Genomic DNA, 27,173 nt, shown 5'->3' on the forward strand with positions numbered 1-27,173 from the left:
CCCGGGCACAAGACCAACATCTAAAATAAAACTTGAAAGTAAATGGCAAAAAAACAGAAACAGAGCCCTGTAAACTATTTTTTTATGCCACAGGGCCATAAAAATAGTTTATTTGCCATCAAAATAAGCTTAAACAGAACCATCAACTGACAGATGATTTTTCCTCTCCCCTTAACCTGAAAGCATCCCTCGCCCCTTCCTTGGTTGTGAGCGTGACCTGTATAAATCACAGCACGGTGAGATGCAAGTTCCTAGTGGCAGTGGAGACTGATGTTTATCTATTATTTAGTGAGTTTCTAAAAATGAAAGTAGAAATGTAATGTCTTGAGTCACTTAGTTCCAGGTTCTTCCCAGAGAACGTTAAATAGTAATGTATTAAAAAACAGGAGTAAACCATCATTTGTAAAACACACCCCAGAATAAATCTCTTACTTCTGCATGAAGGTAACTGATCTGAAATATCTTTTCTGCTTGCCTTTTCGGGATAGCACCACACAGTGCTCAAAACCGTCAGGCAGTCTGTGTCAGGTCTGAAGTTGTGATTTTGGTTGTTTATACTTGGATGCTTTAGACGGGAATAGCCGGGGAGTCAGCCCTTCATTTCAGGCAGAGGAGTGTGGTGAGTTAGACACAACTTTGGACCAGGGGCCAGAAGAACTTGGTTGTTATCCCAGACCTGTTACTGACTAGCTGTGTGGGCAAGTCACTTCATCTGTCTAAGTCTCCCTTTTTCCTTTTGTAAAATAAGGATATCGGCTAATTTGCGTGGTCCCTGCCGACACTGTTTTTGTCGACACTGTTTTTGTGAGTTGGAGCCTGAATATCTGAAGTAGGAGCCATCAGGGGGTCATCCGAGCAGTACATTCCTGTTGCTACCCAGGGAGGCTGAGAGAAGCTGTCTTGTAACCAAGAGCAGGTTCTCGCAGGGCAAGCTTCAGATGCAGGTCCCCTGAGGTCTAACCATTTTCTTTGCTCCGTAGAGGAAATTTGGATGTCGTTGGTCCTTGTCTAACCCTTCTCTTTAAGAGATCTAGATCCAGCCTTCTCTCTGTAGCAGCTAAGCATAAGCAGTTAAGTTAAAAGCTCTCATCCCAGATAAGCCCAGAACTTTTTTCCCCCTCATGTTAGGGTGCCATTTCCTAATTTTCCTTTAGTTTGTTCGTTCATTCATTCATTTGACAAGTATTTTTGAGAATCTGCTGGGCACCAGGTATTACTATATACTTGGACACAAAGATAAATAAGACATAGCCGCTCCTTTCAAGAAGCTGTACGCCCTGATAATGATGCCCGTAATGTGCCCCGTACTCTGCGTACTAAATGTATGTGACGTGTGTTCATATACAGTCATGCATCACTTCACAATGGGAATACGTTCTGAGAAATGCGTGGTTGGGTGATTTTGTCACTGTGTAAACATCATAGAGTGTACTTACACATACCTACCTGGTATAGCCTGCTACACGCCTAGGCTGCTACACGCCTAGGCTGCATGGTATAGCCTATGGCTCCTAGGCTACACACCTGTACAGCATGTTACTGTAGGCGGCTGTAACACATGGTAACTGTTTGTGTATCTAAACATAGAAAAGTAAAAATACAATTAAAAGATAACAAATGGTACACCTTTATAGGGCAGCTCCATGATAATCTTATGGGGCCACTGTTGTATATGTGATCCATTGTTAATGGAAAGGTTGTGGTGCGGTGTGTAACTGTATATGACAGTGTAGCTACTTCAGTTTTAAGTGAAGCCTGATGAATGGGAACATTATTCTTCTGTGTTGTCTGCCTGAATTTTGTTTTCGTGTTTTTCCCTTAATAGGGGCTGCAAAAGAACCTTGGAAATACAGAACCTTCTGCACTTCCTGGAGAGATTATGTTAAGAATTGGACATTAGACTGCAGTATAGCCCCCATGAAGGCCCTCAGTGGGCATTTCTTTAAGACTTAAGTTTCAGATAAAGCAAAACCACTACCACAACAAAACTTAGTGTAGTCTGAGAAACGTGTAGAGGTTTTTTCTTATAGCCGTTTTCTAACTAGTCACATTTTCTTTTTTTTAGTTTTGCCCGTGAGGAGGCTTGGAGTTGGATTCAGTTAGGAGCCGCTTAGAACCTTATTGCTGCTCTATCTGTTCCTCTGTTGTATTTTACCTGTGTAGGTTTGTCTTGGGAAGGGGAGGGAAATTTCCCTTAGGTTGAAATAATTTTTATAATGATGGGGTGCTTCACAATTTACAAATATTTTTAGAAAATTTCTATCAGATTCCTGGGATCTTTAGACTAACTTTATGTCTAAAGTTCTTATTTAAAAATTTTTCCTCTGACTTCTTTTAGTTTAAGACATTGGGTTTGAAGCAGCAACCAAGTATTTTCAGGAAATCCTTTAAGGCAGTGGTCCCCAGCCTTTTTGGCACCAGAATTGTTTTCATGGAAGACAATTTTTACACGGATGGGGGTGGGGGGTGGTTTGGGGATGATTCAAGTGCATTACATTTATTGTGCACTTTATTTCTATTATCATTACATTGTAATATATCATGAAATAATAATACAACTCACTATAGGTTGGGGACCTCTGCTTTAAGGAATGAATCGTTCAGCAGAGCAGCCTCAAAGTGAGGGCCAGCATGTGGGACAGAGGCTGAGAGATTGTAGCAGTTTTATAAAGAAAAGATACTTCAGGACAGAAATCCTCCTCAGGGTAATTTCATACTTAGAATGAAATCATACACAAAGCCCTGTGTTTGAAGTCAGAAGAAAGGAAAGTGAACATTTGGATGGAGAGGCTGTTGGAATTGCGTTACTTTTACTACTTTTTTTTTTCTTTGGGAGACGGAGTAAATTGTGAGCCTGGTAGATTTCATTCGTTGAGAATTTTAGCTAAAATAGATCCTTATGTTAAAGCCTTTCCTCAATTCTACACCCACATATTCAGTCCCTGTGTTACTACTGCCAGTAACACATTTCCTGAAGTACAAAACTGTGTTTCACATTTTCTTTCTTTCAATATTGGATTCAATACACGTTCAAGGGAAAGAGTACATTAAATTTCCCTTTACTTCAGTACTAATTTAAATTATGAATGGCGATAATGTAATTCTAGTGTCTGTGTTTGGTTGTTAAAATAGTTTGATTCAGTAATACATTGACACGTTTCCAGATTTGACAAGTATGAAAAGGTGTAGAGTGCAGACTCGCAGACTCCTTCCCAGGTCTGTCCCCCGCCACCCAGTTGACCTCACTGGACGACGTAACCAGTGTTACCAGTTTCTTGCGTATCCGTCTATGTACCAACAGATACAAAAGCAGATGATTTTCGTCTTGTTTTTACACTTATGATGACTTGCTATGTTCACTGTTCCATGGGGTATGCATTTATATTCAGTTATTGCCTGAGAAAAAAAGAAAAGTATAGAGTAAAATGAAAGCGTACAGTATTCTCCACTAGGAACAGGTGTGGGGCTCAAAGGAGAGCATGTTCTAATCACTGCAAAAACCTTGGTTAGGTCATTAATCAGAATGGGAGCCATGCAGTGACGAAGGGACCCGTCTGTGACCTACCACATGTTTCTGAAGCAATGACAAGTTCTATAGCTAAAGTCAATGGAGACTTGCTGTTTGCTTTATTATTTATGGAAAATGTTGCCTTTGGAGTTGGACGGTTCTGCGCTTAGCATTTAATTTGAATTTTAGTATGACTACACTGAAGCGTTTATTTCTTTTTCCATTTTAAAGACATCAAGTAAATCATTGACCAAAGATAATTAACTGCTTTATATCACATGTGGAAATGTTATGGGGGACTTATGATTACCTTCCTTGGCTTACAGAAGAAATGTAATTTAAATCTGTTTAAGCAGGTATTGTTTTAGGTGTAGCTGGCCCTGAGAACAGGGACTGGGTCTTTGACATCTGCCTTGCTCACACGTGCCCTCCTCCCAGAAGACCCTGCTCTTCACGTTTTGTGCCTCAGCACCCAGGACGCTTTGGGGTCCTAAAGTTGGGATGTGAATGAGCACCATTTTTTGTACCTAGCAGCCATTTCATCCCCCTCCCCCTCTCCCCTGTCATGGGTTCTTCTGGTACTATGTAAATATAGTAAGTCTGACACTTCTCTGCCTGCAGAATGACATTTGCCAGTGTGGGGGAGTATGATGCAGGTACCACAGTGTGTTTTCTGCATCTGTTCATACATCCATCTTTCCTGCTTAGCTCTGAGAAGCTTGAGGGCAAGCCCTGTGCCTTACCCCTAGAGCCCAGCATGGTAGGAATGCTGTGCACATTTGTCAAATGAACAGGAATGTGCTGGCGCCCTGGAGCTCAGTCCTGAGTGGAGGGTGCTTGGATGCTATATCATCACGTTTAGACTTGGGTCTGGGGCAGCAGGAAACACTAGAAGGTTTTTGAGCAAAAGAGTGACAGGCTTCTGTCATCCTAAATTAATTTTAGTGGCATTAGAAGAGGGGAGAGTATGGGGCAAGGCATTAGTTGGAAAGCTTTTGGCAAAATCTAGGTGAGCCAGGATGGGGCTCTGCACTGTTTATTTTTCATTGCTCTAACTGGATTTCTCAGAAAAAAAAACCAAATTTTATGTTAGACATTTACAGTGTTTGCAATTGGATAAATTTGACATAGTAGCTGCCTTGTAATCAATAAGGATAACTTTTTAAAACAATTGATTTTTTTGGTGCACTGTGTTATGATGATAAAAAAGAAAAGTCAAGTGGATGAGGGTGTAGTTATGAGAAGTTTGCCTTCATCTCTTAATCCTGCAGACATTTATCTAGTCCCTTCTCTATACTCTTAGATGCGAGAGGGATTTAAAAGATGGATAAGGTACAGGCTTATTATGTCTATGTTCCAGACATTGGACTCCAAACAAAACAAATACTACATTATTCTTCCTTATGTAATGGAAATGTTTATGTTAAGTTGTGTGTAAATCATTCCTGAGTAAATTGAATTCAACGCAATGTGCTAACAGAAGTTGCTATTTAAAGAAGCCCTTCAATGAAACATTTGTATAATAAAGAACTTTTAAAAACTGAAGTCAAGTAAGCCCACTCATTTCTATAATTTTTCCCAAGACAGGGTATCCTGTTTCTTCTGTGTTGATTGAATTCCAGTTGGCCAACCACCTGCCTGGTTGATAGAGTATATCATAACTTAGTGACATAGGAACCCAACAGAGGAAATAAAATATAACCTACTGCTATATAGTCTCGGCTATTAAATAGATTTTAATTCATTTCAGCTTGGGTGGGTGTGATTTGCATCTTTCCGAACAGGCAAGCATCTGCAAGTGTAGCACCTGTAGAAGCTCATTAAAAATCAGTGCAAATCCTGACTCTGTCTCTAGAAGCAGGCATTAACTTGCAGAACCCTCGTAAGTGGATTGCATTTCCAGTATCAGTAAAGCTTCCCCACTCTTTTCATGCTTCCATGAAAGTTTGGTCCTAGAATATCTGGTATGACTAGTACCACTCAAATAATGCTGCTTCTTAAATAAACTCCAGGGGAACTGTTAAAAAAACAAATAATCTGTAAGGTGAAAGGGAAATAGAAATTCCAATTTGTAGAGGGGGTAGTATATTTATTGAAATTAATTTTTGCTAAGAATGAAGCTAAGAAAATCACTTGCTAATTTGAATGACTTGACCGCCTTCAGAGTTTTCTAGCAAATAAAGTTGATTTTTCTGTTGTGAACCTTTTGCATTTGCTTCAGTTTCTTTCAAGACTTTGCACTTAGTAATTTCAGTAAAGCAGCTTTGTCGTCGTGTCGTACTGCTCAGTGAGCCGAAGCCTTTTGGGAAAACGGCATTTGGGGAGAGACCCACGGTGTAATAGCTGATCCCACTGGCACGTGTCCCAGAGCAAGCAGGGCTGGAAGCTTTTAGTGTAGTGAAAAGATGCCGGTCTGTCATTTGCATGCACTGTAATTGGGCGAGTGGTTTCAGGCTGAGCTTTACATTATACTTCACTGAGAGCAGCTGGTGGGGGCTGTAGCTTCCATATGAGCTGGGGACCTATCATCTGGTGTGTTGAGTGCAATCCTGCCTCATATTGGGAGCAATTTCTTATTAATGACAATAACAATGCACAATCTTGGTGAAGAGATAATGCTTGTGGTTCTTAGAATGTGCAGACTGTGTCGGGGCTTTGCCATAAAAGTGGTGGTGGGGGAAGGCAAATATTTAATAAAAGGGTTGTAATGAGGAGAAGGCAAGTATTTTGCAAGATAAGGAAAGCCACAGATATGATTAGTTTAAGAGTCTTAAATAAAATGTTTATAAAATTTAGCTTTTTAGTACCTATAAGGCGAAGTGTCCAGTCTCTAGCTTCCTATATAAATGTCTGCTCATCCTTGGAGGGCCACTTTTTGTTGTTGATTTTTGGTTGTTCAAAGTCAACTAACCAAGTCAGGGGTATGTTTAAGCCTGCCATTTTCCCTTAGTGATTGTGCCAATCCGATCGTTCTTTCTTCCACAGCTGCCCCGCTCCCTTTTCTTGACTCGTCTCTGTTTTTAACTTGCAGTGAATTTTCTGCAAGACTGAATTCATATAAGATTATAAGGTTTGTGGACAAAATAGAACACTCCATTGTAAGAGCCTTCTTCATATGTTTTGTTCTCCAGCATTTGGTTTGACTGGTGTGGAGTTTGAAAGTGGAAGTGTCCCATGCCTTATCAGGGAAGGCACTTTGAGAACTGGCCATGACCCGCTTAACTTAGTTTCAGCTTTGGCAGTTCCTCAGTCTCTCCCATCTCCTAACCCGTCCCTGTTCATTAAGACTCGGCTATTATAGCAGATCAATCTCCATTTTCAGGGGAATGCTCTTTCATTTTTCCTTGGTGAGAGAACATGAATGCATCTTAAATTGGTGAGTTTGCTGAGATTCAGGGGATCCGTGAGTTGAAAAGTCTTAACAGGGAATCAGTGAAGCATAGAGGGCTTCCATTGTGAGTATGTCCTGAGATGGGAGAAGATTGGGCAGGAGGGGCGGGGGAGACTCCTCGCAAAGTTAGAGTTCATCTGTTTATTCTGGTGACACAATCTGTTTTATCAGGATGGAGAGAAAAGGAAAACACTATTAACACCTTCATGGGAAAATCCCAATATTGTGATCTTAATCTAGCAACTCCGTATATGTTAATTACTTTGTCAAGATACATTTTAACTGTTGTTAATAATAGCATTTACTTGTGGAGGGGAATTTTGTATTAGGCAGATTCACTACATCATCACTGTGATATTTTATCTGTTTGGATTCCCAGCCTTCTCTTTGCCCAAGTGCTTAGTGGTGCCCTGTTGGTATGTTGAGGTGGAACTTAAGTGTTTACTTCTTTCCTGACTCCTTCAGTCCTAGTTGGGAGTACCCTCTTCCAGACTCTCCTAACATCTTTTGCATATCCCTCTATTCCACCTATCTGTTACCATGGAACACATCACCCCAAAATAGTGGACTGGAACAATGCTATAGATTGTGTTTGTGTCTACCCCCCACCAATTCATATGTTGAAAGCCCAACCCTCAGTGTGATGGTATTAGGAGATGGGGCTCCTGGAAGGTAATTAGGTCATGAGGGTGGAGCCCTCGTCAAGGGATTAGTGCCCTAATAAAAAGAGGCCCCGGAGAGCTGCCTTCCCCTTCCACCACGTGAGGACACAGACAGCTGTCAGTGAAGCAAAAAGTGGAGACTTCACCAGATACAGGATCTGCTGGTGCCTAGATCTTGGACTCCTCAGCCTCTAGAACTGTGAGAAATACATGTTTGTTGTTTAAGCCACCCAGACTATGGTGTTTTTGTATCTTCCACTGTGCTTAACAGATAGGTCTTATATTCAGTAATGTTCTATATAATTTAAGGAATTGTGAAGTGGAACCACTTCCTTTGTGTTTTGATTGCCTTCTTTTTAAGTAAATTTTAAGCCTGGGAATCTTGATAATGACATATGATGTGCAAAATGTGTAATATTGGACTTGATTTTCATTAGACCAATTTTAGCTCTTTTCATGGGCACAGATGGATGTGCATTTAGCTCTTTCTAAAGCACAGTCCCTGTGGTTATATTACACTATTATGACTGTGGATGGCATGGATGGCAATAATGAAATTTGTCTGCAGGCTGTGTTGCCCTTCTATTTTTAAATTAAGGACCAGAGAGGAAAGAGGACATATGTTAGTATATCAAATAAATAGCTATTGTTAGTTTTCTTTGTCTTCTTTCATTAACCATCTCCAGCAGTGGGTTTATGCAAATTTATTTAAGACAGTGAAAACAGTGAAAGTGATCATAATATCCTGACTTTCCTGACTTCCTGTTTTTATTATAAATGAAACAAACACCAGGTGGTATTTTCCTTTAATTTCTTTATGAGTGTTTCTCAAATTAATGTTTGAGGAATGGTTAGGTGTTTTGAAATGCCACCTACATCTCTTATTTAGACAGCATGGTAAAATGGAAACAGCTTTGGATTTGTAGTCTGATGGTCTTAAGTTTGAATTTTGGTTCTATCATTTACTTGTAGATGTACTACTTGGAAAGAGAAGAAATAATAATACCTGTCCTGTACCAATTGGAAAGATTCAGGTCCCCCAATTGACCAGAGTTTGAGAGTGTACGTATATATACACAATTCAATAGTAACATTTTGAGCTTAAGCATCTCTATGCTTCTGCGAATGCTGGTATTTATACACGTAAATATGATGCAAGCTAGAGCAATCTTCCTGGGAACTAAGGTAGTGCAAAGGGGTGGTTCTATTTCTAACCCTTTGGCTTAGAATCGTAGAGTTTTAATGTGGCTGGATTTTTATTTGACAGATAAGAAAATTGAGGCCCAGAGAAGTTAAACGCGTTATTATAAGGCCATTAAAGGCAGAGTTAGGGACCTTGTCCAATGCTCCGTTGTGTCATTATGTCACTGCCTGCCCTACTGTTTTCCTGATCTTTCCCTCCTCTCCTCCCTGCCCTTGAAATCTGGTCCACCCTACCCTAGTGTGTACACACACACACGTGTACTCACTCACACTCACACAGACACACATACTTTTATGGCCAAGATCAACAAGGATGCTGGGTCCAGGCTCCTTTCCTACTGGAGCTGCCATCACTGTTCCTGGCTAAACATGGTTCTTGGTTGTTGATCACTTACAACAATAGCGTATTTTGAAGGGCTAAATATAATTCTGTCTTCCTAGGCTTTTCTTTTTATTCATCGTTTTTGGATCCATGTGATATCCTTGAGTCATCCTCATTATTTTCTCTATTTCTCAGTTTTCATGACCTGTATTACCATTACAGGTGTCTCTGCTATAAGTCAATTACATATTCCTGAAGAGCTCATGTTCTGCAAAATCATGCATTCAGAACAACCTGGATTACGGGAAATATCGGGTTGGGGCCAACCACTCTAAATCTGTGCTACTTTGCAACCAGAGCACTAACAAAAACAACAAAAACCATCATAAAAACAGGAGCACAGTTCAGAAACACATTAAATCCTTGCTTTATAAAGACATGCTTTGGTGAATATGACTTTAACTTGTTAAAAAATGTGGGGTTGCTTGATAGAAGGAAATGTAAGGAGGGATATAAGGTTGGTGGGTATTGAGCAGAGAGGGAAATGCACAAAGATCCGTGAGAATCACGCAAAGAGAATCGTGCAGAAGGCACGTCTAGGACACAAGGTCCAACAGGCTCAGACTGCGAAGGGAGTAGGCAGAGTGGACTCTGGTGCTGTGTGAGGTGCTCTGTTCAGCTTCCCTATGCTCTTTGCATCCAGCTGCTGTTACTTGCAGATACAAAACAGTAACGTGTGGGGACAAATCATGGATGAACCAGCATGACGCCTACGTTATGGCACCACCAGTTCCCTGTGATCAGTCTAATTCATGTTATAGAAACATGTCACATAGTCGGACAGACAGCATCCAGCCCTACTGCTGCTGCTAAACATCTTGGAATATGCACATTGGGTTATCTGTATAGTAAGTTTTTAAATTATTTTGAATGTTTTACTCATTCTAAATTTGACAGTGAATTCTCCCTGGAATTTGGGGAGATTTAGTGTGCCACTAAATCTCCCTGAACTCCAGGAAGTAAATAAAGATATCTCAGAGGGCCTTTCCCAAGAATTTTAATGCTATGTTCCGGGTAAGCTATGGACAACATATGAAAAAAGCTCAAGGGCAAAGTTGCAGAACTTCCCAGGGACAAAAGCAAACCAATGAAACCAGGATAAAATCCTTTGTCGGGGAAAAAGACACCTTTCCCCAGTTAATGAAACAGTACCAGTGAAAACTGATTGCCGTCTCTGTGTTTGTAGCCCATTTTTGTCCTTTATTGCTTAATGTGACCTGTTGTTTTTATTTTTTGCGTTTTCATGCTAGTGCTATGGAAATAATAGTTGGCGTCATCTTAGGTGCCAATCAAAAATAAAAATAAGCACGATTAATGATTCTAACTGTATGGATCATGAAAGGCTTGAAAATGATGGGGAACAGATGGTGGAAGTTGTCGATGGGCATTCACCGGCGCCCCTTGTAACTCAGCCTCTGACTCTGCCTTCCCTGAGTCTCCCCAGCATCCTCAGGGCCCATCTCATGGATGCTCAGCGGAGCTCTAGACTTCATGAAGGGCTCAGTGGTACTGCTACCAGGTGGGCTGGGGAACGGGCTATCTGCCTGCGTGTGTATGGGAATGGGCAGGAAAGACTGGGACATGGGGAAAAATGGGAGCAGGAGGACAAATTAGGAGCTAGCAATGCAGGTTGGAATTCGTGTCCCACATCACTTCCTACGAGTAACTTGATTGAGTAGCTCCCTTTATGCCCATTACCTTGAACAGACACAAACCACAGTATAAGGGCTACGTGAGTGAGAGCCCTCACCTGGCCTACCTACAGGAGGCCTTAGAAAAGACAGACATCCTTATAGCTGGATGGAGCAGAGGTTTCCCCCGGGGGTGGCAATCGATCAGGTCTTTAAAGACAGGATTGGAGTAAGTGGAGATGGAGGGATGAAGGTGGGGAAGGAAAGTGGGTCTCAGGGAGAATTCTGGACAAGGGAAAGATACAGAAATACTCCTTAGGGCTTGTGAAGATGATAATTATGATGTCAGTCAACCTCATTCTTAGAACCACAGGGCAACCGATTAACTTTATTTTTCTTTTGCAATATTCTTGCCACTCACTCAACAAGTGCTCATTGAAAATTGATGATAATGGCCATATGGAAAGTCCCAGAGCTTATCTAGGATTTGGGTCCCTGGGGCGACATCAGTGGGTGGAACAGCAGATGGTTGGGGCAGAATATTGTTCTCTTCCTTCCAGGGACAGTTAGTTGATCATAAGTCATAAAAATGAGCATTCTCGTTGTGGTCCTTGCTTCCAAAATTATGGAAGGTTATCGCTATTTATTATTACTACTTCCTCAGCAAATTGATCAATGAATGATATTGATTATTTAGATTTAGCAAGGATGGACTGAGGGTTTTACAAATTAGGGGCATCTGAATTTAAAGATGAGCCTTTCTTATTTTAGCCTGACCTGTTGTGTAAGAATCCAAGGCACATTTATAATACTTCATTCTCTGAAGTCCCGCAATTTGACAAGAGCTCTACCAAGCAGTCAGTTCTGTTTCTCTTTTAGTTCTCTGCCAAGCTTTTGTGTGCATTCAGAAATTGGGACTGGGAAAGGACTGCATTGTTTTTTAACCGGAAATTATACTCTGCAGTGAGGCTTTGAATGCATGGGGAGAGGTGCATTTTGACTTTCCTTCCTTTGTAAAATGCAGCTAAACTGATTTCCAAAACAATGGTGAGAAAACAGTAGTTAATTTAATATATGAGAGATGGTAAAATGGAGGAGGTGGGCTGTCATGTGTCTGAAGCATTTACAAGTTCTTCACTGTGTAAGTGTAGGCTTTGGGGAGATCTGGTTTTCTCCTTGGTTTTCTGCAATGCCACTCCGCCTTCCTTCTAGTTAGTTCTGCCTTCAGGGAGAAATGTACTCCCTGGATCTGGGAATCTTTTTGTCTGAAGGCCACTGGGAGACCTCAAGATTGGGATCTGCCCCCTCCTTCCTCTCTGAACTCTATTTTAAGATCTGCAATAAAGATTTGAGGCTTTTGCAAGCTTTCAACTCTGAGGTATTTTGGAAAACTGTAATTTTGTTTGTTCTGTGCTGTATGCATGTGGTTTCTTCAAACATGAGTGTGATTATTTTATGCACCCTTTCCATAGCAAACACTTCCCTCACACTGCAGGCCCAAAAGTAGTGCACTTGGCATGCGTTCTCCTTTGGCATGCTTATTGAGAGTGACTGTCTCTTTACAACGAATGAAATGGTTGCCATTTGGAGGCTTTCTAGGTGGCTTCCAAATTTGTCTTGGGACTTGTCCCTTATGGGTTCAGCAGCGAGACATCCCAGCACACTGCATCTTTTCCAGCAAGCCACGAAGTACTGTTAAGTTATTCTGAAACTTAATTTGATGATAATGAGGCAGTGCTAAAAACTAGCACTTTGGGTAGTTTTTATCCATAAAATAGTAATTTGTGGAAGACCATTAGTATGTAGCATGGACTCTGAAGCTAGATTACTTGGGTTTAAATCCCAGGTTTTCCACTTTTTTCCCTAGTTATTTTACTGTTTCTTCTTACTGTTAAATTCTTAATCTACCTATCAACTTATCAAGTTCAGATCTAGCTGTTTATTTAATTTATTTATTTATTTATTTATTTTAGAGACAGGATCTTGTTCTTTCGTCCAGGCTGGAGTGCAATGGTGTGGGCATAGTTCACTGTAACCTTGAACTCCTGGGCTCAAGTGATCTTCCCGCCTCAGCCTCCCAGGTAGCTAGAACTCCAGGCATGCACCACCATACCCAGCTAATTTTTTTGCAGAGCTTGGGCCTACCTATGTTGCCCAAGCTGGTTTGGAACTCCTGGCCTCAGGCAGTCTTCCAGCCTTAGCCTCCTAAAGCGCTGAGATTACGGGCATGAGCCACCATGCCTGTTCCAAATTTTTTTAGTGATTTTTTTTATTATAGTAAAATATATATACAAGATTTACCATTTTAACCATTTTTATTTAGATGTACAATTTGGTGGCACATCAGATACATTCACAACTTTTCTACCTTTTAGCTATGTGTTAGAGGTCAAATTATTTTTACCTTTCGGCATCTCAGTTTCCTCTTCTGCAAGTGGGAATAACACCCCCATTAAATTGTTATGAGATTATGAGTCGATTCATAGAAAACACTTGGTGCGCACAGGACACAGTAACTGCTCAATAATAGGTAGTGACCGTGAAGACGTGTGGTACTGGCAGGCCTGCATTTGCTAGTTAACCAGCATTTTGAGCCTGGTGCCATATGTATGCCCCCATATATGCATATGTCGTGGCAGTTATTACCGACTGAATCCTGGCAGAGACCTAGAAAATTCTCATTGCAAACACTGGATAATTTTGCATTCTTTTTGTGTCCACTTTAGCATGGGGCTAATATGCAGTTTTAACTTCAGGGGAGAAAAAAAGATTTTTTAACAGATTTGGATTTCTAATTGTTTGCAAAGCAATTAATAATGAAAAGATAAAACCTACTTAGTTTTCAAGTTTAAAGCATAATGCAAGAGGCTTAAAGAGGGTAGACCTCTGAATATATTCCACAAACAGTACCTCTTTTCAGAGCTTCTAAGAAAACCTCTTGTTTGAAAAAAATATGTGAGCAACAATTATTTGTTATTCATGAACTCTAGATGTATAAATTATGTGATCAGAATGAGAGGAAAAAGAGAAGTCTCAAGAGACTAAGCCTTTTGTTTACATTTAAGTATTTTAGAAATGATATGTTTGAAAATAATATATCAGTTAAATATAGTTACCTAAGTTAGATAAACTGTGTTTCTGTTATAGCTTCTAGTAAATAATGTGAAATGGTTTCTATTTTATTGTCAACAATTTTATTACTTTGTAAGTTACCAAGAAACTTCCAAGTAGATCTATAAAAAAGGATGCAGAAATCCTCTGAAGTAAATAAACTATTCCTAGCCTTAAAATTCATGTTTCACAATGGAATATACTATATTCAGCTACCATCACAAAAATGTCTTTCTTATCAGTGCTGCCCTAGCTAAACATGAACTTTAAAAATTAGAAAATCAGGCACTTTGTAGACAGTTCTTTCTTTGTTTCATATTTTTGGGCTAAGGAAAAAAAATCGCCCAAGGAAGTATTTCTGGAAGGAGTCTAACTTCTCAATCGCTTTGGTAGTTTAGTCTACAATATTTTTGTTGTTTTGGGAATTGATAGTGGCCGTAAGTATAGCTGAAAGAATAGTTATTTCTAAAGCATGGATCATGTTTGGTTTCTAAGAAGTAAGTGATAACGTAGCAATTAAATTCTGTCATGGTGTGATACACAGTTGGTCAGGGCGGGTAGAACGCCATCATTATCACTGAGTTGTGTCATGACCACATGGGCAGAGTACTGTAGCAGAAATCACACTGGATTTTGGTTCAGGAGGTCTGAATTCCAGGACTTGCCATGGCCCGTGAGCCATGGAGCCAAGCCTCCACGTTTCAAGAAGTTGTGATGTACAAGAGAAAGGCATATGGACCTTGTGGTAGCAGCTGCTGGAAGTTTCTGTCCTAGCTCATTTTCTTTCCTCATTTTTCACAATTTTCCAGGGTGATGTCACCCATGGCCACTGCTTATTTATATGCTGATGTCTTCCAAGCCTACATTGTAGCCAAGACATTTCTCATGGGCTCCAGACCCACAATCCGTTGGTCAACAGACCCTCTGCTTGGTTGTTCCACAGATATCTTAAGTCAATGGTCTCAGACTAAACTCATCATGACTCTTATCTCTCACCATCACCCCCACACCTATTTCTTTTTCTGCATTCCTTTTGAGCAAGTAGCACACTTCCAGGCATTCTCCCATGCCAGAAACCCCCAGAGGCCCCTAGCTCTTCTTTCTTCTCACTTTTTATATTTAATTAACTACTAAACTCTGCCAAGTCTACCTCTCAAATATCCCCCCCGGCCATTCCTCCCTTCCCTGTCACCTGTCTCTGCCTTACTTCAGGCTCACCTCATTTCCACCTGGGTCTTTGTAGCGACTGCCTCTAACAGCTGGCTCCGTGGGTCCCTGAGCATCAGTCCCGTGTGCCTCAGCCGTGGCAGTTCCCAAAGAGCCACCCCATCCCTCCGGTCTTCCTCCAGGCTGCGCCTGCTAATCCGGAGTGGATTTTCCACTCTTTCCTGGCAGGCTCCCAGAGATTTATCCAGAGACCCTGCTTACAGGTCAGTTTCTCTTTGCAACCTTTCTCAACCTTTACAGACAGAGCTGAGCTTTTAACTATGCCGATAAATGTAGATCTAATTCATTGTGCCTTTTGTTCTGTTCACCTGTCTCCCTCTCCGGTCAGATTCTGAGTTGCTTGAGGTGGTGAATTGAGTCTCACTCGTGCCTGTATCTACACTGTCTAGGTGGTGTGCCTGTCTCATAGCAGACGTCCATAGATGACAGAGCGAGTGAATGTCTGGGTGGTTTTCCTTGCGGGGGAAGGTCCCACATGGCCATTGTTTCCTCCTTCCCCACAGAACACTCCCTCTGACTATCCTTCCTTTTCCCGCCTCTATAGGTTGGAGTGTCCCAGGGTACAGTGTTTGACCTTCTTCCCAAATTTTCACTCATTGCTTGGTGATATTTATGTCTTTACGTGCCATTTATTCCCTGACAGCCCCCAACATGTGTGCCCTGAGCTCCAGCCTTGCTCATCTCCCTACCTGAGTTCTTCACCTGCGTATCTAACGGCCGCCTCAACATTAACGTCACCAAAACAACTCATGACCTGCCCAGCAGTATCTGCCTGTGGGCTCCCACGTCTAAGGGTGGCAACTCCATTCTTCCAACTCCTGAGGCCAAATTTGGAATCATCTTTGACTACTCTGTTTCTCTCAGACCCCTATCCGATGAGCAAATTCAGTTAGCTCAACTTTCAAAGGCTAGAACCTGAATCTGACTACGTACCACTTACACCCTCCCGTCTTCCCTCACCTCCTCACTGGTCTCCCCGCCCTAGATTCTGAAAGTAAATCCAGGGAAAGCCTTTTAAAAGGTGAGTCAGATCCTGCAATGGCCAGTAAATGCCAGATTTTTACAGCAGCCAAAAGCCCTATGCGATTGGCTACCCCATCCGCCCATTTTCCCATTTTCTCAGCCTGTTCCCTCCCACTGGAGCCACGCAGCCTTTCCTGGTGTTCCTGCAGGGTGCCGCCCTCCCCTACCCGAGGGCTTTTCCACTTGCTGGTCCCTCGGGAAAGGCTCACCCCCCAGGTACCCCCGCACCTTTTTCTCTTATGTCCTCTCTTCACTCACGTGTCACCTGAATTGTGAATTCCTCCCCAGGTCACCCTGTTTAAAGTTGCAGCCCGTCCCCCAAATTTCCTAATTGATTTTTCTTCTTTATTTTTCCCTCTAAAAGCACTTCGATCTCTTTAACATGCCATGCATTTTTACCTGTTATTAATAGTTTTGTTTACGTCACCCCGCTAGAATGTGAGCTGTGGAGGGCAGGGGTTTCTCCAGTGTTCGCTGTGCCTGCTGCCTAGACCTGTTCCTGGCACGCAGCAGGCACACGTGTGTTCAGTGACTCTGGAGAAGGAGTTTTCGCAGAGCAGAAAAGCATCATCAATTGCCTATTTTGCTGTCCTTAAACTAGGGGCTTTGTTTGAAATTTCAAGTTCTTACTTTAGCCAAAAGTGAACAAAGCTGACTTTAAAATTCCCCAAAACAGTGTCTGGTTTCCAAGAAGGACATATCAATGAAATTACAACTTAGGCTGCTCTGGACATTTGTGAATGCATAATATGTAATTCATGATAGAAACAGTATTTCCATGATGTACAAGAAAATTACTATGGATTTTCAAATAGACTCATATATAAAATTTGTTTTTTATGGAATATTGAAATTAGATATATTACAGTAGCTTTAAATTTCTTGAATCTTATCTACTTAAAAATATCACTGGTAATATCTTTAAGAGTTTCTTTTTAATTGGGTAAAATTTGTGGTGATGGTGGCTCCTTTGACTTCCTAAGCAATATGTTGAAATTGGCATAGAGCCTGTGAATAGCTTTTGAATTTGTACCTCACTTGAGATTAAATTTGATGCAATTAACACCATATGGTATAAATTTTGCATTCTGCATGATTTCTACTTCAAAATGTTGGCTATTTCCCTCCCTCTACTTTATTTTAACACAAGTATTTGGAAAACCTGAGTAAATGGGTTATCTGGCTAGTAGAACTGTAATTTAGTCCAGATAAAAGGGAAGATTCATTTCTTTATCTTGGAAGTCTTTTAAAATACATTTCCATCTCAAATGTGCAGTTATTTACAACACATTGTATTAAAATCAAAAAAATTGATTTGCCTCTAAAAGGCTTTTTTAAATAGGAGAGAAAATCAATCATATATGTGTAAAGTACAAAAGCTCTGCATGCTCTTTACCTTTCGTGAGGTAGTTTTAGCTTTCCTAATGTATTTATTTTCTATTTTAAAAGTACATAATAATAAAAGAAAATTAATTAATTGAGGGTTAGGATTAACTGAAGGGTAATAGACTATTTTATCGCATATTTCATTTCAAAAGCTTCCAGCAAAAATCGCAGAAAAATTTTATGGTTTGGCCATTTTTATTATAAAGGGCTTTTTATTTTTCCTCAGCAAATAACATTTCTTTTACGGTCGAGAGTTTCCATATTTATGTAATCATAAACTCACAGCAGTGCATTGTTTCATCCTTCGTAGCGAACCCGGAAGGAGGATACAACACCGGCAAGGCTGCAGCCATGGAGTCCTTGCTGCTCTGCCTTGATTCTGGGTCCCGTTACAGAAGTCCCCTCCCTTCTCTGATCCCAGCGTAATGTAATGTACGTCTGGGCATGCGAGAACTCAGCAGCCTTGGGACTCACTTTGCGTTCCCCAGATTACTCACCTTGCTGCAGTTGTCAGTTCCCTTAACCGCTAGTCACTAGTCTTGCTCTGAGTGCAGTGAGACAGAGACTGTCTATGAACTGGCTGGTAAGGTATTGTCATCAGCTGCTCAGCATTAGTCAAGCAGCAAGATATGTGTTACACTTCAGATACTTAATTGTGTGATTTAGTGAAGTCATTTGAGCTCTATAGCCTCACAAAGGGAAGTTTCAGAGACCTCTGTCCTCCCTCTTGCATCCCAGAGAACCCCAGGTCCCCTGCCCTCCTTTCCCTCATGCTATCTGAGCTGCTGCTGTTCGCCTGCTCTGCCTGGGGGCTGGCCCCACACCCGCCCCGTGCCCTGCCTGGGGCCTCGGGAGCCCTGTCCCCAGCAGAGTCCCACACCGTGTTGCACCTTCCAGGCAGCCCTGTGGGCTCCTGCACGACCTTGGGGACCTTTTCTCAGGGGGAAAATCTGTACCCATGTCTATTCTTTGCAGAGTTTACCTATTGAGCTGTGTATCTCTCTTCTTTTCTGCACTATGAGATTGTTGGAGCAGGCTCCATGTCCTAGTTATATTTCATTTTCAATGTCACTTATGGAATTCCAGACACTTCTAACTGCTTTGTATGCATCATCTCACTTCTTCTTCCCAACATGTATCAGGTGCAAATGAACCAAGCCCATGTGGTTGGCCCTGTGGTGAGGGAGGATCAGATGGATACACTGATCAGTGGATGGAGCGAGGGAAGCAAAATTAGTGGGAAGAGAAGCCTTCAAACTGACATGTAGATTGTTCATTCGTTATATGGAATTATTATTTGGGGTTTGGGGGTTTCTTCTTCTTCTTCTTTTTTTTTTTTTTTTGCATGTAGAGTGTGCTTCATGTGCTTGTCAGTTACATTTTAAGCTCCTTCCCAGTCCAGACCTTATTTCTTGGTGTCTCGTGGAACCCAGTAATAGCTACCATAATGACAGAGACTATTAGAGCACCTCACTGCGTGCCAGGCTTTGGATGTATCCTCTCATTTGATCCTTTCCACAATTCGGTGGGGCCGGTACTCTTATCCTCATATTTCAGGTGAAGAAACTGAGGCATAGAGAAATTAAATAATGATTTCCAAGTCCACCTAGCCAAGTGATGGGTTCAGAATTTGAACGCAAGCTCTTTGATCTAAGAATCCGTTTTCCTTCCACATTTTTCATTTATTAAGCTCTTTCTGTATATCAGTGAACAATGCAAAGATCCCAGCCTTCATGGAACTTACATTCCAGGAGGGAGAGCGAGAAAACTAACAATAATATACATGAATCAATGGTATGTTATATTTGAAAGCTATCTGAATGCTAAGAAAATAAAGGAAACACAGGACAAAGAAAGGGGTTGAAGATGGATATGTAAAAGTTTTGATTAGGTGATTGTGGAAGACCTCCTGGTTCGTATTGAGGAACTGCTTATCAAATGTCTTAGAGAAGCAGCCTGAGATCTTGACTCACTCAAAATTTTTAGGGATCCACTTACTATTTCTGCCCAATTAGCCCTGGAAGCGTAGGGTGGTCTTGTCCTGCAGTCAGGGGCGAGTCAGCCCGTGGGCTCTGCTGCATGGCCCGGAGCTGCACTCCTCCTGTGCAGTTCTACGTGTGTGCCCCTGTGGGTGCTGAGTCATGGGGCCGGGTGGGGTGTCTGTGCTGAGAGGAGTAGGGAGTGAGGGGCAGACATCGAGGATGTTGCAGAGCAGTGGGAGGAATTTCAGAATGGATAGAAAGATATAGCTGAGATTCTTCTAGAGAGACCCTTGCCTACCCAGCTGAAGATGGGTATGGATTGTCCAAAAAGGGCAGGTGACCCTAGACCATCCCTCCTTCAGAACTAGCTCCACTGGGGCAGTGGTCCCAGGAGGAACAGCAAGAGGGTGGAGATGGCCAGGCACAGAGCAGCCCTCCCCAGTATTAGGCAAACAGCAGGCTCCTTACACTCGGTGGCAGACCAGGGCTTTAGATTAATACGTGAAGGATACACATTTCACTCAATTGTTGAGATATCATGATTAGCGCTAACATTCTAAAATTAAATTTCCATCACAACATGTTTCTAGTATCATTGGGTCGTGCTAGAACTGGGCATGATCTCGACTTCCAAGATTAGACTTTCTCTCCTGACCGTAAAGCAAGATGTTGCAGATGAGGTTCCCAGCTGTCCTGGTCTGTCAGTGCGTCTGCTTCGCGGCTGCGGTGGCTGATAACGGGATATTGTGGCTGGAGAGCAGGGCCCTCATCCAGATCCTCCTGAGACACCGCTTTCCTTTTTCATACGAAACAGCGCCGGGCCTCCGATCGTGCTGACTGCACGCAAGATTCCATTGACTGTTTTTCTGCCCTACCCTGCTTATTTTTATTCATCTGGCTACTTTATTTTAGGGATTTGCGAAGCTTGTTTTGGCAGTGGTGACTCTTATTGTTTTATTTCTGGCTGCACAGCTTTCATGTGAATGCTTCCATTAAGAAGCAGACACGGGGAGGACGTAGTTCTGGGGTTCCGGTTTGCCGCCTGGGTGTGTTTGCGAGAGCCGTGGTGTACCCCACTACCCACTGCAGATCTAGGCCCCAGGCTGGGTTTGCAGTAAGACGGGACAGTGCCCATCTTGGACTGAGTGGAGGAAACCAGGCACCGACGGCACGTGCTCTTCTTTCTGGAAAAAATATCAGAGACCTGGTCAGAGTTCACTTGCTTTTAGTACAGAGCTCTGGAATCTTTTTAATGCCTGCAGGCCAGTCACCTGAAAGGGGTCAGTTATTTTTATTTTTATAAGGTATACCCGTATGAGCAACTGCCCCTGCCTGTATTGCAGTCCTGTGAGGCAGAATCAGTAAAGGTTCAGGACAGGACTTTGTTGTTATCCTAACCTGGTTTAATTCTTGGCTCTGCCACAGGCTAGCTCTGTGTCCTCAGGCAAGTGATCTAACCTCTCTGGTCCTAAGTGTCTGCCCACAATTGGAAATGACAGCAGCACCTGCCTCACTAGGTTGTAGTGAGGATTAAGTAAGGGGGAAAAAACCCCTCATTTGCTATGATCAAGGCCAATTTAAAACATGCAAAACTCCATTCCAGGTTGGATTTTTGTTGCTCTGATTGTATCAGAAACTAGCTGAGAAAGAATTTAGAGTAAGGGTCTAATCTAGCAATAGTTAACTCTGTATTAGATAAGATTTCCTTTTCCAAATTAGCATACCTGATAAGGTACTGGCCTGGTATCCGAACCACAACCCCTCTGAGGGTCACCTCTGTCCCTAGGAGAGCATCACCTGTTTAGGTTTGGTTTATGTCAGGAAAGTTTGATAAGTTAGGTCATCTGCTCAGCCGGTTTCCCATGAGATGGTGGGAATCAACTGGACATCTCAAGAATCCTGATGTCCAAGTCACGCCCTAAAGTTTCTGGCTATGAGCTCCAGGCTGCAGGATTTTTAAAAACTTTCCAAGTGATTTCAGTGTGCCAGCAAGACTGAGAAACACTAGGCAAATAAATGTTGTGTTCAGGAAAATAGCTCATGAGCTGATTCATTGATACCTCTATATATACCTCTATACAGGTATATTCATAATAGAATTAGAGCAATAAAGAATAAAAACAAACACAAATTCTTCATCCATATGTATTTCTGGCTTTTAAAAGCTTACTTATCTTTCTGTGGCTTAGACCCCACTGGGTGTTTTCATAGCTCCTGGCTGATTTGCCCCCCTGGTTTTGGTTGTCATTCAAGATAAAGATACTAATTGCCTTCTTAACATTTGCCTGTTATCTATGAACTCTTAGTCTGCCTGTTTCCTGAGTTGAGTGACCTTTCTTGCTCACACTTTGATGTGTCTGTGATCATTAGTGGTGCCTTCTGGTGTGGGTCTGCGAGTTAGGAATGCTCACGTCTCTGTGCACCACGAACTGATGCCCACTCATGTCTTTAATTACAGCCAAGTCTTAGATTTCTTTCTTCCACTGTCTGGCATGCTCAAAATGCTCAGTGCAGGCTCCCTGTAGTTCCTCCCCCACCAAGCACCCTGCTCTTTATTTGCACCTTTATAAAAGCACACTTAGGGCTTCCTGCCTTATGTTTCCTTCTGGGTTTGCCTCATCTTACTTTGCAAAGTTTAAATTCCTTAAAAATGGGCCCTAAGTGGTTCTTCATTTCTGTAGATACCCTGCCCTTAGTGTATATTGATGGTATGTAAAATAATTCAGCATATGGTTAATTAATCTAAACGAAGAAAAAAAGAAAGCTTTTGGTTTTCCGCTTTTCAGTTTTGTTTTAACTTGAACAATGACGATCTAGGCAACTGTTTTTGTGTAGACACTGAAAGAGTTTAAGCTGTGTATAGATTTTGTATGTAGAAACCGTAGCACAAGCCCAGGATGACCGGGGACTTAGTGTGTGGCTAAATTCTCACTAACTCAGTGGACGTGGAGATTTCCTCATTTGTCTAGCGGTGCAGACCTGGCATGGCAGATGCCTACTGTTAACACATTATAACTTCATGTATTTATAATGTATTGCCTGGCTCCTTTCAGAAAAGAATCCTAAAAAGGCAGGAATAGCACAATTAGGATAGAATAGCAATAGCAATAAATATTCAGTAGCAATATAGAATAGCACTACGGCCAGACAAAGTGACTCACGCCTATAATCCCAGTGCTTTGGGAGGCTGAGGCTGGAAAATCACTTGAGGCCAGGAGTTTGTGACCAGCCTGATCATCATAGCAAGACCCTGCCCCTACAAAAAATAAGAAAAATTAGCCGGGTGTGGTGGCACGTGCCTGTAGTCCCAGCTACTTGGGAGGCTGAGGTGGGAGGGTCACTGAAGCCCAGGAGTTTGAGGCTGCAGTGACCTATGACTATGCCCCTGGACTCCAGCCGAGGTGACAGAGTGAGACTCCGTCTCTAGAAGAGAAAAGAATAGCACAATTAAAAAACAAGAGTTAAAGAGAAGAGATCAGATGCAGTTTATAATGAGGATAAAGTTAAGGTGTCACCGGTATACCTCCTAGCAGGCAAGACTAATCCCACCTCTTAAGAGGCTCTGACGGACGAGCCCTTAGGAAAGTCAGACGGCCAGGGGAGAAATTCACAGGAGGGAAAAATGCCAGCCTTTCCCCTCAAATCTGGAGATTATGGAGGAAAAGATAAGAAGGAAGGAGAGCAAATAAAATCTGTATTGTAAATGATGATGAAAATACCAGACTTATAAGCTAATTATAACATTGTTCTAGCATGCTTTTTAGCAAATTGTTAATAATGATGCCATTTGTAAGTTTAGCCCCAAATTGAATATTAGCTTAATTTATATAAGCTATTTTACATTTTTTTTCTCTTAGCATTACATTTTCCCCAAGTTTGAAAACAGAACACTTTTAAAATTCAGATTATATGGTATAGATTCTACAATGAAATGACAAATTCATTAAAGACTGTGCCAATATTTAGAGTACATGTGGGTTTGTATTTTATAACATTTTATGATATTTAACTGATGCTACTAGTTATGATGATGTAACAAAATAATTTGGATTCTGAATACTTTTGACTTAAAATACTTAAGTCCTGAATATATTTGACTTATTCACTGAAATTTTAGATTTGAAAGGAATGTTAGTTAGAACTCAACTCGTTTCATACACTTTAATTTTACCTATTTGGAAACAAAGGCCTAGAATGTTGACTAACTTTCTCAAGTATCTTAGGTGGTTGTAGATTTAGAACTGGTCTCCTATTCTCAGGTCAGAGTGGTTTCTATTGTTAATTTGATGTCCCATTATCTTTTAAAAGGTTTGTAGCCATATGACAGTATTTCTACAAAAACACTTTTTTGTTTCTTTAAAAAATGAGTGACACCGAATCATGAAAACATCACCGTTACTTAAAATAGGTATCAAAGCGTACTACTCACGTGTATTCTGTATCTTGTGCATTCAACTAGACAGTCTAGTTCTAGCAATTCTCAGGGAAGGTAAAGATTGGAATGTAAACTGGAGCCCCGGTGGAATTTTCTTTGAGTTGAACCTGAAGGAAACAACACAAACAAGTTTTGTGGGCAGGTCTCCACCAGTGTAACACATGAAAATCACCATGTCTAGTAAAGGGTTTCAGGAAGAAGGAACATGAGAGACCTCTTGGAATTTTTTTCTGTTGAGGTTCTAAATCTCCGTGAAAGGAAGCTGGCTTCAATATTTTCCTTAATTTAATACAAGGGACTTTGCAGTTTGTCCTGGCTGCTTAAGTCTTTTCAAGTGAAATGAAATTCTTTGTGTAGTGAAAGAATAAGAACGCTGATGGGAGGATGATATATATATTTATTTGTATTTACATAATATAGATTATTATGCATGTTATAATAATGTATATGTATTGCATATCATATGTAATCAAATAAGCAATGCATTCATATTTCTAAAGGTACAAAAGTACCTACAGTGAGAAGTCTCCCCCCCTCACACCTGTTCACCCAGCCAGAGATCCTCTCTCCAGAAACAACCACTTTTACCAGTTTCTTGTGTAGTCTTCCATAGATAATCTAATTATATTCAAACAGAATTGTAAATATTCATCAAAAAACACAAACACTATATGCACTGTTCTTTAACTGGCGTTTCAAAAACATTTGCAGTATATCTTGAAGTTTGTTTTATATCAGCACATATAGAGCTGCTTCCTTTATTTTAATGCCTGCATAATATTAGTATTTCATTATGGAATATAATGTTTAATATTATATTCCATCACATGGCATATAATTAATATATTAATATTTATTAATTGATTTAATGTCAGTATTATTTTATATTTATTAATAGTATATTAATATTCAACCAGCTCTCTGCTATTTTATTTGTTTTCTATCTTTTGCTGTTTCAAACCATGCTAAAAAATATGTCATTTAATTTTTATAGAACTGAAAAGTTTTAGCAATATTTTTGCTTTTCCATGTCCCATGTGTCCCTGAATTTGGCAGGGAAATAGAAATCACAATGCCGTAGTAACAGAGGTACAAAAAAAAAAGTAATGTTGATCTAAATTTATGGTGTTAAGAAAAACAGTGCTCATGGTTGGTAAGATTGTATTGCTTATGTTGAAGATTTATTGACAACATATTCTTCCCCTTTCTTGTAGATTTATCTAAAAACAGATTGGTTGAAGTTCCAATGGAATTGTGCCATTTTGTATCACTGGAAATCCTTAATCTGTATCACAACTGTATCAGAGTCATTCCTGAGGCCATCGTCAATCTGCAGATGCTGACTTACCTAAACTTGAGGTAGGTTAACTGTAGAAGTTGTAATCAAATTCAGTGAAAGAAATACAAAATCATTATGCTTTCATTTCTGTCAGTTTGTTTCCTCTTTGTTATTCCTGATCACTCTTTGGAGTAAATCACACAAAAATCTTTTAAGAGATATCTTTTGTGATAAATTTGTAGTGTTGTTAATATTGTTCTTGATGCTAGAATTTTCTACATGTCAATATGACAAGATTTTTAAAAACATGATTTATATTGCATCATTTATACTTTGTCTAATTGGTGCTTATTAAGGTTGTAGGGAAGTTGTCTTCAGGTATTCATGCAGATTTTGGAGGAGAAAGGAAGTGAAAAAGAGTTTGGTTGTTAGAACAAATCAGGCAAAAAGGGAAGAAAGCCTTGCTGGTCTTTGGAGGCTTCGGTAGCATTGGGCTTTGCTACCTAGTGCTGACTAAACCCATTCACTTTAAGTTTCCTTAAGAATGTTAAGCAGGAGCACTGAGCAACTCTAGCCACATATGAAGTTTGCTATCTTTACATCCCACTAAATTAGGTCAATGTTTGCTGAGAATGGTTTAGTAATCTGCATTGATTACGCACAGGACAGTGTAACATAAAATGCCCCTGAGTAGCCCTGAAGTTAAGAAAATCAGTTATTTTAAGGTTTTGGTTTTAGACTTTGCAACTGGATGCTGTCTGGTCAAATTCTAAATCCTTGCCTCACATCTGGGATGTCAGGGAGAGAGAGGGGAGCTGTTTCATCAAATCTATCACTACTGTAAAAACAAGGTCTCCAAGTTTAATCCTGAGTGTAGCCTTGACACATGTCAGTTGCATCACCTTGGTGTATAAAGCGGGTAGTACATAATTAGTAAGGTTTGTGCTGCCTACCAAGTATACCCATCTTCAAAGTTCAAAATTCCTAATGAAGCAGGTTTAGCATCAATTTGCCAGATAATTATGTCAGTGTTTTTTAGTTTTGATTTAGTTGGCTACTGAGAATTACAGCCCTTCTGTTTTCTTTGCAGCCAAAAATGGGTTTTCATCTCATTCCCATAGGAATGCCTTTGTTTTTCATCAGGCTTGAAAAAAATACTAGGCATGTTTGTAAGTAGTCTTAACTCATTTTTAGTTAAGCAAGGTGTAGGTTACTGTTAGGTTAATCTGGAGGTTTGTATATCTAATCTTCACTTCTGTAGGTTTCTAATTCATCTGACCATTTTAAGTTTTCTTGCTGTTTCTGCCGTAGAAGAATGCTAATTACCTTGGAATTGCTTGATGAAGGGAACGTAGTGGTGTCTATAGATTTTGGTTCAGTGTCTTTCTAAGACATCTGTCTTCTAATCCCAACCCTCAAAGGGGAAAGTATATGCAGTTTATTTACCCATTCCTGTCCTGCTGTGGCATTTTCACCCCAATAGTCCTGTATGCAATAAGGCAATAGATTTAACTTTGGCTGGTTATGTTAAGTCCGTATGCACTGAGAAATTTTGGGGTATAGATGACATTTTTCTTCATGAATGATATAGACTTTAAAATTCTAATAACTAGATAATATAATCTTAAAATTCATATTATATATTTAGAACATTAGTAAAAATGATTTTGGTACGATGATGCTCTTTTTGCACCTACCTGAGTATAGAAGATTAGTGCTGTCTTCAGGTGGGTAGGAAGAATATATTGGAGTATGGATCTCAAGATTATTTAAGGCAAGAACAGAGAAATCACTGAAATTGATGATGGCTGAAGAGGACTGTGTGGCACATTATAAACAGAGTTTTGTGAAGAATTCCTAAGGTAATGGACAGGAGAAGGAAATAAAGAGACCATTAAACACTCAGTGCTTTACATTTTTCTGCCTGCAATTATTTAATTTCATGCTTGCCTC

At 40.7% G+C, this 27,173-nt stretch overlaps 1 protein-coding gene across 2 annotated transcripts in view; it reads left to right on the top strand.

The window, feature by feature from the left end:
• LRCH1 (leucine rich repeats and calponin homology domain containing 1) overlaps window positions 1-27,173 on the top strand; it is a 169,176-nt gene that overhangs the window by 54,887 nt on the left and 87,116 nt on the right. For both annotated transcript variants that reach the window (XM_069467684.1, XM_069467683.1), the window contains exon 2: window positions 25,156-25,300. In XM_069467684.1, coding sequence (XP_069323785.1) covers window positions 25,156-25,300 — 145 coding nt within the window. The remainder of the gene's footprint in view (window positions 1-25,155; window positions 25,301-27,173) is intronic.

Source organism: Eulemur rufifrons, chromosome 4, assembly GCF_041146395.1.
Source record: "Eulemur rufifrons isolate Redbay chromosome 4, OSU_ERuf_1, whole genome shotgun sequence".
NCBI classification, from domain to species: Eukaryota; Metazoa; Chordata; class Mammalia; order Primates; family Lemuridae; genus Eulemur; species Eulemur rufifrons.